General features: G+C 34.8%; 1 protein-coding gene across 1 annotated transcript; it reads right to left on the reverse strand.

Annotated features, from left to right (window-relative positions):
• Positions 1–850: 850 nt before the first annotated feature.
• LOC129230523 (piggyBac transposable element-derived protein 3-like) lies at positions 851–13485 on the reverse strand. The gene is made up of 2 exons (XM_054864962.1): positions 12627–13485; positions 851–1014 (listed from the first exon to the last, which is right to left on the reverse strand). The coding sequence occupies exons 1-2, from the start codon at positions 13483–13485 to the stop codon at positions 851–853; spliced, it is 1023 nt and encodes a 340-aa protein (XP_054720937.1).
• Positions 13486–15108: the final 1623 nt, after the last annotated feature.

Consider the following 15108-nt stretch of genomic DNA (forward strand, 5'->3'; position numbering starts at 1 on the left):
TAAGTGTCGTTATGTCACGTGCAAAAATGTGCCCCATGACAGGGGCAAGTTTTTGCATACCTTATTAATGGACAGTCGCAATTTTTCGCATGCACTTATATCAATATAATTTAGGAAATCAAACAAAATATTTTCAAGGTAGGTTATTTATTGATTTTCAGTAAATATACATTAAAAAAAACTCATCACCAACTGGACTACTTAATAATTCTTTTGCCCATCTTTTGCAACGAGTGCACTTTACCCATATCTCTTTAGCCTTAGATTTACTGTACAATTCTAAGCATTAAATGCAAGCACAGTCTTCGTCCTCTTCATCACTTGATTCTTCATTTTCTTCGGGTTTGATAGGTTTTCCAATTTATCTCTTAAATAAACTCTTTTTAACATTTTTCTTATCTTTCTTTTCATTCTCATTTTTTATTTGTTTTATCTGCTTAGTTTGTTGCTGCTCTAGTCTAAGCTGCTCTTTGACCGCATAGTCAGTCAAAATGGCCGACTTTCTCTTCTTTCTTCCTTTGCCGGTCTGTTTTCTCGGACCCGGTTTTTCCAGAGGTCTCACTTCTTCTGGGGTAGGACAACCTACATTTGACTGTATTAGAACTTGAATATCAGCCTCTTCGTGTAGCCCTTTTATAGGCCTGTACACCTCTGCCTGCACTGAGGCAGGTGTGTCGGTGAAATAGGCTGGCATATAGTCGGCATCTGTAAAGATATCTGGGTTCAAGGGAAAAATCCCTGACACTCTGAAGCCAGACATTATATTGTTTGGCGTTAAAGCCAGATGCATTGCTGTTGCCATAATTGATGGAACATCATATATTTTCATAGGCCTTTTATCTGTGCAAACCTAAGCATCACAGGCAGTATTGACGTGCTTCTTCAATGGCCCATACACGCTGCGATCCAACGGCTGAAGCTTGTGGCTGCAGTGAGGTGGGAAAAAATACAGGGTGACACCATTATCTTTTAAATAGTCTAAAACTTCAGCAGATGAATGGGACTCATAGTTGTCTAATAAGAGAAGACAAGGACGTTCTTGAGAACATTGATCATGGGCTACAAAGTTGTGAGCAAAATTAAAAAAAAGTTTTTCCGTCATCCAGCCTGAAGGATTTGTGGCCCCTGCACTACCAGAAGGGCCATCACGGATGAAATGTTCATGAAAATGAACCCTCGGAAAAACAAAGAAAGGCGGTATACTATTTCCAGCTGCATTTACAGCAAACGCAAGTGTAACTAGACTACCTCTCTCTGAAGAGGTTAACTTGCCTGTAATCTGTTTAAACCCACGACGGACCACGATTCTATCCAGCTTTTGGACTGTAGTGACGCCTGTCTCGTCAATATTCCAGATATCATTTGGACCTACATGTCGTCTAGTGGCGTTGCCTTTCAAACAGTCTGATCGGTGCTTCGCTCTACCGGCTCTCTAACGAGTTAAAGTCAAATCGAAAATGTGCCCCGCGCGAAAACCTGCCCCGGTCTCCCCTAAAATTTACTGTTCCAGTAAATAAAAATAATCTGTAATGTAATCATTATTCGCAAAAGAATTCAATAAATATTATATTATATAAAAATATTCTTTCTAATCAGTGCAAGGAAGTAAGAAATAAATTGCTTCAGATTTAAACTTTAAAATGTTTTCTGGAGCAGCAAATACAGGTACAGTGAAACCTGTGTAAGTTGACCACTTGCGGTTCAGCACTTTGGCGGTCAACTTAGACAGGTGGTCAACTTATAAAGGGCGGTAATGTTTTTTTTTTTGTCATTTCTTGCATCATGTATTCATTTTTTGAGGAGTTCACTCTTACTCTTTCTGTTAAACTCACTTTCAGTGTTTAACATTATTGAAAGTGAAACAATAATTAAAAATACCTATTAGTATTTTTAATAATAAACAAAAAATAATTTCGTTATTTTTTCCTTGTTTTTAATTATATTAGACACTGTAGGTTTAGAAATTCCATATATGCCAGCTAATTTCCTCTGGATTTCTCCATTTTCAATTAATTTTAATATTTGATACTTTTTATTAATCTCAAGTTCAACTAACTTTCTTTTTGAAGCCTTTTTATGTATAGCACAAAGAGCAATAAGCGTGACTCTCCCAGTTCATAAAGGCAAAATTAAAATGTCCTATCTCTTAATCCCTTGCACCAGAAACATGTAACTTTACTCATTAGCAGCCCAGATCTGTGTACCCGCAGTGCGAGGGGCCCGCGTCCTTAAAGTGGCTACTGATCCTAAAAATTGAAGATAAAATAGAAAAAAACTAGCACTAAGACTTATGCACTTTACAAATAGATACTGCTGGCCACTAGGGAGGGGCCCAACAGATTTTGTTGCAGGGAGGCCCAAAATAGCTAGATCCGGGCCAGCTCTTTTTGCACAATTCCTGTGTTGCCATAACATATTGCAACTGAAAGAAAAGATTTTGAACTTTTCTACTGACACCTATTTTCATTGAACAGAGAACAAAAAGCTATCTCAAATAGAACAACAAATGAAAAACAAGTTTAGAGAATAAAGAGCAGCATAAGCTTTATGCTGCTGTTTAGTTAGTAAAATGCTAGTCCGTCATCAAAGCATTAAAAACATTCTTAGAAAGCTATCAAATAATAATAATAATAATAATAATTAATAAATAATAAAATAAAATGATTTGCTGAAGAAAGTTTTAAAAAATAAACCAAGTGGTCAACTTACAAAGGGTTTTTTACAATACTTCAAACCAAATTCGGCGTACATTAGTGGTCAAGATAGACAGGTGGTCAAGATAGAGAGGTGGTCAAGTTACAGAGGTTTTCCTTCATTATATGAGATAAGACAAATTCCGTTCCTGACAAAAGTGGTCAACATAGACAGGTGGTCAACTTACAAGGGTGGTCAACTTTACAGGTTTTACTGTATTAAAATAATTTTACAACATAAAAAATTATTAGCCGTGAAGAATTTTAAAGAGGAAAGTTTTAATTATGAGAAATTATGCATTAAAAAATCAGTAAAAATAGTTTGATAAAAAACATAACAATTTTTAGCCATAAAATTGTGTTGGAAAATTACGGAAGACATTCACGGTTACCTGAATCAAGTTTTGTTTTTGCCGTTTATTTCAAATATATACATAAAAGCATTTTTGAATGGGGAAAAAGTAATTGTTTTGCTACACATGCAAAAGTTTATTAAAAATACTATGAGGGAAAAACTATTCTATTTTCGCATTGATCAAATTTTTCAGTGCAATAGTTGTTAAGCTTATTTGCTGTTTGTAAATTGTAATCTTAATTTACTTAGTTTTTACTTAAGGTACTTTGCATAATTATAACATATAAACTTGAGCTAGTATTAACTTTTAGACTTTATCTTTGCTGTTCGCTATCACAATATCTTTTGTAAAATTTCTTATCAACCACTATAACTTCGATTTTTTTGGAGGAAGACTTACACCGAAATTGCTCTTACGTTTTCATGCGCCAATAAAATGCTAGGAGTATGCCCATGATATCAATGATTTTTAATGATCATCTCTTGCGGGCATTTAAAGTTCTTTAGAGTTCTTCTTCCCTAGGCATAAAATCCATTTTGTATTTTCGTATCGACATATTTCATAAAATTGCTGGGCTACATAAGTCCTATCTGCGCTTGAATATTACAAATCTCATTGGTCATTTAATACGTAAGAAGCCTCAGGGTTTTCCACATTCAGGATGATTATTTTCGAGATTTTAATTAAAACTTCATCAATTAAAATCAACTTTATACTTAATTTGTACACTTATTCTTAAATTATTCATACTGCTATGAGTAAGGAAAATATTATTGTGCGTATAAAATGGGGTTGCTTGCGAGATTTTAAAAGTATTTCTTTCTGAAAGAGCATGCTTTAAAACAGGATTTAAGCATTTTAAAAATAATTCGACAAATGTTTTTTAACAATTATTTTAATCGGTGCGCATATTGAAATTCATTTTTTACACTTCTGCACATGACATCATGGGTGATAAAATGTCATTCACTGATGCCATTAGCACACAACGCAAATTATCTTAACTTGGCAACGCGATCGACAGCAAAGCGTAAAAATTTAGCGTGGCAATGGAGTAGCACTCCAAAGTACATGACTTGTGACGTTATAAAGACCACGCCCTCTTTTCAAAATCGAACATTAAAACATTAAACAAAAAATAACTGTTGGGGAAATGAAAGTAATTTCTCGCTCCATTATTATTATTATTATTATTATTATTATTATTATTATTATTATTATTATTATTATTATTATTATTATTATTATTATTATTATTATTATTATTTGCTTACTCTATCAACTTCAGTGACTAAAAGTAGTACTTTTTACTGATGGAAACAACCCCATTCTAATATACCAGCTTAAATATTTAAATGTTTTCTACAAGCAATTATAATAATGTTGGACTGACGATTTTCGAATGACCATTTAACCAAGCGAAAGGGATGGAAAGTCAAGGAGAAATATTTAAAAGATTTTTTTTCCTGTATTACTTTGCATTTCAGTTGGCATGTTTATGTAATTCTAAGGTACTTTAATGTCTATCAATAAAAAGAAGTTTGCTCTCGATCGCTTTGGCAACAGATAATTATTTACACAATTGCACGATTTTTACCAACGAAAATTGCCCTTAAATAAATGCGAACAATGAACTGGCTAACGTACATCAACCATTTGTATTTCTCATTAAAACTGGATATATCTATGCTATGAAAACCTGTTCGCGTCTATCTGTCTGTGTGCCTGTAACTGTATCTTCTCTGAACTGTGATTTTCTACCAGGTCACAACTCGCGTTGGATAATGGAGCAATTCCATCCTATAGAATCCTTTTAACCCTTAAGGGACCCTATAGGGGCCTATATACCCTTACCCTATAAGGGCGGGATACCCATAATCTCACGAGGTCATCCTGGGGTAAAATCATTAAAATTATCAATTGTCACCCTCATCAGGTGACATTGAACCACCACAGATAAACAACGAGGATTAGTAAGCGAAGTGAGCAGGTGGTGGAATCCCCCTAGTCTTAAATGAAAATATGTAAAAACATTTTACAAAAGTAAACTTTTGTCTACCCGTAAACTCTAAAATTAACTGACTTTTTGGTAAATGTGAAATTGAATTCTTAAATGTAATTTTCATGCACTAGTTTTCACGAAGTTTTTAAGCAATGTTTGTTTTGCATTGAATCCCAGTTATTTGTCTTTGAATTCCTAAAACTTTTTGAAGTGGAATGCTTTTCTGGATTAGCTTTCATCATATTTGCTTTTATTGAGACTGGCCTATATGTTTTAAGATTTTTGGTTCACCATAAAGGCATTGGCTTCATATTCAATTAAGATATTTATGTCATTAATTTATTTCTAGAAATTATCCGCAACTTAATTTCAATAGCTATTTGCAGTAAAAATACTAACTCGTCTTTCGATGCCTTTGAAAACCCACTCATTGCTTGTGGAATACTTGTTTCTGAGTATTCTCATTACGAATCAAGAAGCTTTTACAATGAATCTATATTTTGTCCTAGAGATGAAATTAAGAAGAGATATTTTCAAAAGCAGAGAAATTATCTTTAACACCCATTCAAGTCAAAATACTTAGAAGAAGCACCATACTCAGCGTTTCCACCTGAACAGTTTCTATTTTCACAAACGATAGATCTAGACGCACATGCTTCTAATTACAAAAATATTCAAAATAAGACGCAGCGTAAAAATGTTAAATGCTTGAAAAAAAGAGAGAGAGAGAGAGAATTAGGAAACCAAATTCTTTATACGGTCATCAGGCCCCAAAAACAATCCGAACACAAACAATCTAATTAATATTAGCGTGACCCATATTTACTGAAGTATTAAACGTAGAGTTTTGAGACGTATATAACTTTACACACGTGGCCATTTACATATTTCCAAGGGCCAAATAATAAACTAACAAGGTTGTAAATTTGTAGAGTTTCCCCCTCTTCACATTCAACGAGCTTTTACAGCACGTTTTACGTGTCATAATCTAGCGTTATATTTATTTTTTTTATTGAAACGAAAAATAAAAATAAATATTGCTTTTTATTTCTACAGAGTATCATCATGGTTTTTCTTCTAATAATGCGATATATTCTCATCTCTTTTTCTGCTCAGTCCCATCCATGCGTTATAATTTTGATCTCGATTGTCTAATTGAATTTTAGACGTAATCATCTCGTGTTTTTGTGCTTGTATTGTTTTTATTTTTTACTATTGTTATTATTAGTAGTTTTTGCGCAGTTGATTTCAATAAATGTGGGTGTAGAGACCCGGGGTGTCAATAACATAATAGATTTTGCATTTTCACTCATTGCTTTTTCACTTCGAGCTTTAAATTCCTTAACTCTGTTATCTTTTAACAGTTGTTTTGATGTAATTACGGTCATTTAAGATAACTTTGAACAACATGAAACTCCTTTACCAATGTCCTTAATGTAACGCCTCTTCAAATTATTTAGTCTAGTCTGCTTTTTTTTAAAACTTACAGTGAAACTCGCTAGAAGCTCCTAAATCAATAAGAACGGCTTAAATCAATGTTTAAATACTTAAAATCTCAAAAGTCTCTCTATCATGGTACTATTTAAATTTATGTTCCTTCCATGTAGTTTTAAAGAAATTTTGGCGATAAGCATGTAACTTTTCTCTTTTATATACAGGAAGCAGCAAAAGATATTTCTTGGAATGTGTTCATACAGTGATTACAACATTGTTATTATTTTGAAAGTAAAAAAAAAGTGATGATGTCAAAAAATAAGCAAAAAATAATTTTATGCTCCGAAATTTAGAGGAACGATTAAAGGGTCAGAAGCAATAACCACATTGGGTTTAATTTCAACCACAAGCGATACTAATATTATTTAAAGCCTCTCTGCAATTTACAGGGTGTCCTAAAGTAGACTGACTGCTTTCATAAATTTGTAGTAAGAAAACGGTTAATGATAAAAAACAAGTTCTTACAGAAAATTCATTTTGCGAGCAGTAAATGTTTTCGCCCAAGTTACCAAATTTTAGTTCAAAAATGTTTCAATAAATCGCGCTGCAGATACTAAGATCGTAAGTCAAAACAGAAAAACTGAAATTCAACGATTTTTCCTCTGATTGCGACACATGATTGCAGCCAAAGGTAGACGTTTTGAAAATATCTTACTTTGATTAACGAGCTTCCTATCTACAGCGACATCTATTGAACAATTTTTGAACTAAAATTTGGAACTCTGGGGCACAAAATCTCACAGGGATTTTCTGCAAGATTTTTTTTAGTTAATCGTTCCCCTGATATAAATATTTGAGAACAGTTAGTCTATTTCAGGACACTCTGTAGATGTAGTATTAACCATATAAACAATTAGAAACCGGTTCTGTGGGCAAGGAGCTCTTCTAGTAAAGACGGGCAAATAACCGAAAATCGTTTGTACCCAACAACTTCTGCCGTAGCCTGATGAGATGCAAACAGCGTTGTATCCACGTAGTCTACTGTTTTGCCCATCTATTTCAAGTTTTGCGCATTCAATGTCGGCTATTGCCTTTCGCTACAGAGTTGTGTATCTAGTTATACTACACCTTTGCTCTGCAACGTAGTTAATTTCTTTTAATTGGAAAACAACTTGAAATTGGTTTCTCAAACTAAATGCTTCTTTTTAGGCTACTGTTTTTTTTAATTAGATGTTTTTTTTCCTACTTAACATTAATATTCTTTTGCAGTTGAAAAACATTCATTTATAATAAAATATTCATGTCTTTTTGGAAGTTACGATGTTATAATTGTTTATAGAATATATTTGGTAGCAAAAAACTTAAATAAATAAATAAATAAAAACCCTGTAAACTGTGAAATCATACTAAATGTGTTTTCCACGCTTAAGAAAAAATTACAAAATTTAGTTTAAGGTTATCCTACAAAGCAGAGTGTTTTATTCAACCTCGTGATGCCTTTACAACCGTTTATGATAATTAAAAAAAATTATGCAATGCAATTGGCAGTTTGTAATGCGTGCAAAGAAGTAAAACCGAATCTCTTAACTAATAAAACAAAGAACAAACATTGATTTGTCATTAACAAAAGTTTATCCGAGTACCATAAGTTTATCTGACAAATAATCTATAGTTGTCGTGTTTAATTTTTGTTTGAGAAAACTTTCTATTTTTACTTTTTTCTATATCTAATATATAGAAAAAAGTATTGGATTCGTACAAATTTTTGAATTTCGAATTTTGACAGATTCGAACGTTTTGAGGTGTGCTGAGTCCATTTCGACCATTTTTGGAAAATGTCTGCCCTTCAGTGTGCCCGTATCCGTGTGTCTGTCACGTATGTGTGTGACCAGTTTTTTTGTGGCCGCTCTACAGAAAAAACTACCGCATGAAATCGAACGAAATTCGGTACAGATATATGCCCCTATGTGAACTTGTGCCCATTGGTTTTTGGTTCGAATTCTTCCAAGGGGGGGGGGGGCGATGGGACGTTTCTTAAGTTATGCGTGCCTGCTATTCCCAGGAAGTAACTGGCGGAATCAAAACAGAATTTGGTCCATATGTTGCCCCTAACAGGTAAAAGTGCTGATTCAATTTTGGTGTCAATAGCTCAAACGGGGGTTGATCTATAAAACGTTTTTTGTCGTCAACTGCGACTGCTGTATCTCAAGAAATAATGAAATGAATGAAACAAAAATGTATCGAGAAGTAGCCCTTGAGGATGTACTGTCGAAACGTACAGTACGCGAAACACCAAAACACATACCCAAGATCACTTACAATTCTTTAAAGAAAGAAACAGCTTTATTCTTACTAGGTGGCATGGTTAAGATGCAGCATTATAACACAAATACAATTGCAAGAATAGTGCTTTTAAAAGGATTTAAAACTACTCTTTGATCAAATACTAACTCTAAAAATAACCCCCAATAAAAGTTAAAATACATTAGTTATCACACGGCCAGAGTTTCCGCCTATATATATCCACAAAAGCACTAAGCCCAAATAACTCTCTGCTTAAAATTAACTAATATGAAATTTGCATTTCACACACATTAAAATAACATCAGCCTATGACAACATAATACCACAATTTGCACAAATTAAAAAGTTCTTATGTAATACATTAAAACATTACTTCACAGGGGTTGAATTCTACGATGAGGCATCAAACACTAAAAATCTCACACGCTGTACAAAAGGCACCAATTCGACCTTGTTTCAAAGATCTAGCGCAGGCTGAATGATTTGAGGATTTGCCCGCTGCCGGTAGCTCCGAACTCCGATTCCTGCTACTATTTTCACGGGCCACAAGACTTATAATTTCCAACCATCCGATGCGTTCATTAGCTCCCAGGTCTGGTCCATGGGACCTCTACTTCCGACACAGCGATGAATTTAGTCTGGCAGAAGATTCTGATAGTTTCTTGGTTCACTTATGTGATGCCGAGACTTCACATCTTAGCGAGGAACATTTATCTGCACTTAACCTTCCAAAGGGCCATCTTTACATTTACTATTTGAACGAAACCCGAGAGGCTGTTTCAGCCACGCACGCAAGGCGAGATGATATGCGTAAAAAAAAGGAAACTTTAGCTCTTTCGTACTGCCTTATATCCATTGCGTCATTTCCAACTGTTGCCACTACGCTTTTGGGCAGTTTAAATGCCCTCCCCCCGCAAAAAAAAATATACACAAGTATATTTTTACTGAACAACTCTTCCATTCACTCTAGACCGCAAATTATAAGGATGCACAACATGTGGGACAAAACGACCTAAGAGACCAGGCATCATTTGGACATCAAGAGGCAAACTCCCAGTTGAATTTCCCTCCTCTTTTGTATTTTCTTGTTGTGTTTGACAACCTTGTTGTGTTCTTGTTTGACCCATATCTGTGGTAGCAGTATCCGGGTCAACTAAGGGAAATCTGGGAGTGGCCAAAGCAATATTCTCTATATATACCACCCTGACGTAATTTGATTTCTTTGCGTGCCTAATTTTTACCACTACTGGAGAGATAATTTCAGAAATTAGAAAAGGACCTTCATTCTGTTTACTCAATTTTTTGAGCGCCCTGGCTTCACAGCTGGATTATACCAAAATATTTCATCCCCTACTTTAAATTGCCGTATTTTACTTTGCCTTTCTCGTCTGTTTTCATTTGTCTCAGCCGCATTTTCCAAATTGTGTCTCACTGTGGCGTATGAGTCATGCAATTTCTTCAGTAGCTCATTAGCATAATGCATATTATCCGCATAAGAAAAGGGGGTCGCCTTTTCCAGAAACTCATGAGGTAGATTTAAATTTCTTCCATGCATCAACCATGGAGGTGCAAAACCGGTCGACTCGTGTGCAGACGTTCTATACGCCAGGAGAGCAAAGGGCAATTTTATATCCCAGTCATCATGTTCGGAATTTACTATATGCGAAAGCGCATTACCTAACGTTTTGTGATATCTTTCCACGCACCCATTATTCTGTGGTCTCCACGCCAGGGTATCTAATTTTTTTATATTCAAACTCCGGTATACTTCCTTTATTGCATTGCTTAGCAAATTCACCCCCCGGCCTGACAAAATTTTTTTTGGTGTCCCATAACGACTAATGAATTGCATCACTACATCCGCGATGACATGACTGCCTATCGTAGACACAGGGAAAGCATCCACCCACCTTGTAAAATAGTCAGTAAAGGTAATGATATATCTATTACCCCTTTCAGTGACAGGCAAGGGACCTACTATGTCGAAAGCGACTTTTTCGAATGGACCTGCCGGAATAGGAGCTCTCTGCAATGGAGCCAAACACCCTGGCAGATGTGCCCTTCGTTCCATACAACTCTGACACGACTTCACCCAGTTTACGATTTGAGCCCACATTCTCGGCCAATAAAACACACTTTTGATTTTGTTAAAAGTTTTCTTAATCCCGGGATGACACGCTTGCGGACTATCATGATAAATCTCACATATTTTTCGCACCAACGACTGTGGCACAACGTACCTAATATCTTTTTCCCCCTTGGAATTTCTGATTCCGCATACCAAAATTTTATCCTTCAAGAAAAAATTCAGTTTATCCGGATTTATCCGGCTATTTTTTAACAGGTTGTTCTTTATCCTAATACATGCTCTATTTTTTTCCTGTTCCTCCCGCAATTTTTCAACCGAAATTTCAGCCTTAACCGGGTCCATCTCACTCAATTAATTGAATTGAACCTCCCTATTTTGTGTCTCATATTCAGAAACATTTCTGGACAAAAAATCCGCCACCGTGTTAATTTTCCCTGGCAAATATTTTATTTCAAATTCGAACTGGGAAAGCGATAAAACCCACCGGGCTATTCTGCAGAATGAATCCTTAAGCTTAAAGCAGCTAGTCAGAGGCGCATGATCCGTGTACAAATAAAATAGTTTTCCCAGCAGATAGTGTTTAAAATAATTGGCAAAATACACAATGGCTAAGGCCTCTCTTTCAGTCGTCGAATATCGAGTTTCCGCAGAATTCAATTTCCTACTTCCAAAGGCCACGGGTTGTGGAAATCCTTCTGTATCCAACTGCGCCAGGACGCAACCTATCGCAATCTTACTTGCATCTGTAAACAAGTGAAAGTCTTTCTTCATATCCGGCAGATACTAAAAGGTGTCATTCATCAGAGCCAGTTTTAAATCCTCTAACTCCTCCTCCGCCTGTTCATTCCATTTAAACCCCTGTTTCTCTTTCGTTAAATTTGTTAAACTAACTGACCGCCTAGCAATATTTGGTATAAATTTTCTGTAATAGTTTATCCTCTTCAGACCCGAGGAAATACCACTGTTCAAAAAAATTATTTTGTTGCGGTTATGTTGTCGTCTTAGGACTCTAATAGCATAAAAAAATTATTATTACTATAATTTTAATTTTTTGACTTAGAAAATCGATGTACCCAATCGGGTACATCGGGTCACACTTGTGCATCCGTTTCGCTATGTGTTGAAAGGTGATAGGATTTTAATGCGTCATAAATGCGAAACTTTTACCACTAAATAGTAAACTATTTTAGCTAGGATTGTTTCAAGGATATTTTAACAGTAACTGAGTAAAAAAAAAAAAAAAAAAATTGGTCATTAGTAAAAAGAAAAGAGCAGTTTCAGCCACATAACTATTTAATTAGAAGTATGAAATTTGTAGAAACAATCATTATTTAGTATACATAAAAACACATCACATTTCACACATTTAAAGCGAGATTTTCCATTGCATCCTTCCATTCTACATCGAGATTGGTTTACACCTTTCATCGCTTTTGGTAGATGATTTAATCCGTCGTATCTGATCAGATTTTCTGGCTTAGGAATTACTTTTCGTCTCTTTGGAGACTTGTTTTCTGCTTCATCCAGGGACTTTTCTGATAAGACAGGTCGTCCAACAGATTTTCGCATCGTTTCTCCTTTAATCAATAACTCTGCAACCGTCATTCGGAACTGCAGTAAAGTTAGTTGGTCTTTTTTAGGATAGTCACATTCTTTGCAATCGCGGACATACATAATCCAACTGTTGACTATGGAAAGATCCAAAAAGTGTGCAAAAACTCTAACTGTCCACTTCTTTGTTCTCATACTTGTGCGATACAGAGCGATAAACCTATCTTGTAAATCAATTCCACCCATGTACGTGTTGTACAATCGTACGCATGCAGGTCGAGGTACGTCAATCTTTTTGTTATCAGGTTTACTCCATCTTCTGCATTTATCGGATGGCTCAATTCCACAAAGAGTTGATAACATCAAAACAGTTTTCTTGTCCTTCCATTTAACTAATGTCATTTTGTCATCGGATCTGCACAATTCTACGTAATCTCCTCGCACCATTATGTTATCACTTGGAAACTTCTGTGCTCCAGACTGAGTCCGATTACTCATCACAGTTCCCGTAGAATAAATCCCTTTACTCAGAAGATACTCAGCTATCTTAATTCCTGTGAAGTACCTATCGGTGTTAATAACTTGTTGATAATTTGGATTTTTTATGCTTTCAACAAGTCTTTTGACAATAGCGCCACCTAAACCAAAAGTTTTCACATCATCCTCTGGAACAGTTCCTTTCCCTTGATAGATCACAAAATCTAAAACTAAACCATCTTTAGAAGCAAGGATGAAATTTTTTAGTCCCAAAGGGTTCGGCTTTGATGGAACATATTGTCTTGCAACACATTTCCCCGAAAATGGGATCATTTGTTCGTCTATTGACAGATGATTTGATTTTGGAAGTTCTAGAAAGGCTTTCTGAACTGTATCTAGCATTGGCCGAACTTTCCACAATTTATCCTTTTTATCAATACTGTCATTGTCGTCGACAAAATGAAGATTGCTTCTAACTTCAAAAAATCTATCCCGCTTCATACTTTCACAAACAAGTGGCACAACTACAGTATGTTTAGCCCAATACATTCTAGCTTGGGGTATTTTCAGGGCACCCATAATTAAATGTATTCCAGCAAAAACTTTTAATTCTTTTACATTTGTGTTAATAGATTTACATTTCTTTCTTACTGAATACAGATTTGTTTGTTCTTGTACCAAATCCCAAAACTCATTTGATAAAAACTTTTCAAAATATTTCAGAGGGAATAAAGGCTCTCCAGTAGAAATTTTAGGCAAGTCATCATCTGGAATATTTCTTTTAACAGCTTTCTTTGATTTCCAGAATGTTTTTTGCTTAGAAGGTATAGGGATTTCTTCTTCATCAGAAGATGAGGAGGATGAATCATGGGGGGCGATTGAATTGTTTGGCCCAAACTCTGTATCACTATCAGAAAAGTCGGAAAATTCAGAATCATATTGTTGAAGTAAAACTGCGATCTCTTCGGGTGTTAGGCCTCTTCGTCCCCGAGCTACAAATACAAGAAGCTACAATGAACAAATGATGATAAAAAATACTTTAAATATTAAGTATTTTTTAGCTTTCTATATTTTTTTTACTCATTTTTTACTTTATTTATTTGCTGAATATGCTAAATAAATTCAAAAGCACATATGTGTATGCGATGAATTTTTAAAAATAAGCAAGTTTCAGAGGCAGATATAGATTTTCTTTGGAATCTGTGAAATCTATGACATAATCCTTGGGTTACTAAAATTTCTGAAAGAGAGAATCAGTGGCGTAGCGAGAAATTTTTCATGGGGGGATGTTTTGGGGAAATTTTCCAAAAGGTCGAAAATCGCGATTTTGGGCCCGTTTGTTGTGTTCATACATATAATTTTCTTGTTTCTTGGGGGGGGGGTACGATCACCCTTTCCCCTCCCCTTGACTACGCCACTGGAGGGAAAAGCCCTTCTTTTACATACAGCATAAAAGGATTAAAATTTTTAAAGCATATGCAGAAAAATGAAATGTTTTTTCGTGGACTAAAGAGTAATGTTGGAAGAATTGACAAAAGATACATTTAGAAACCAACATAAATAAAAAAAATAGGAAATTTTATTATTTTTAAAAGTAAAAAGAAAAAAACCATATGGAATTACTTACTAAGTGGGAAAAACTACATTATATACTATGTATTGCATTTATTATCAGTTTTCTTTGCTAAAGTTGTAATAGATGCGGATTGAATAGCGATTGACTGAATGATCTGTTATGACCGGAAGTACCCGAACGGGTACACAATATTTGAAGCTCAAAATATCACACTAAAAGAATTGCAAACCAATTTTTTTTAACTCAATTTCAATCTCAAGGCTTGCTTAACAAAATAAAACACTTAAATGTTAAAAATTTAAAGTATAAAGGGAAGATAACTTACGTTTTACACCACAAGATGGGCCTGCTTTCAGCACATTATCATCAGCCATTTTTATCTGAGCATAAATCCTTCGAAAATGCTACCTATGCTGCCATCTAGTGAGTAATAATGAAAGTAGAATGTCTTCAATAGATTTTTGTAGTTTTTAAATGATTTTAGAAAGAAATATTATTTTTTACGAATTTTTTTATGAATGTACCCAATTGGGTACATCAGGTCTGATCCCAAGAAAGATCTTACTTGTTTCCTATTCTTTGGAATTTGAAAATTCTTTATAATATCAATATTTTTTTGATCCGGA

The sequence above is a fragment of the Uloborus diversus genome, chromosome 1 (assembly GCF_026930045.1).
Source record: "Uloborus diversus isolate 005 chromosome 1, Udiv.v.3.1, whole genome shotgun sequence".
NCBI lineage: Eukaryota > Metazoa > Arthropoda > Arachnida > Araneae > Uloboridae > Uloborus > Uloborus diversus.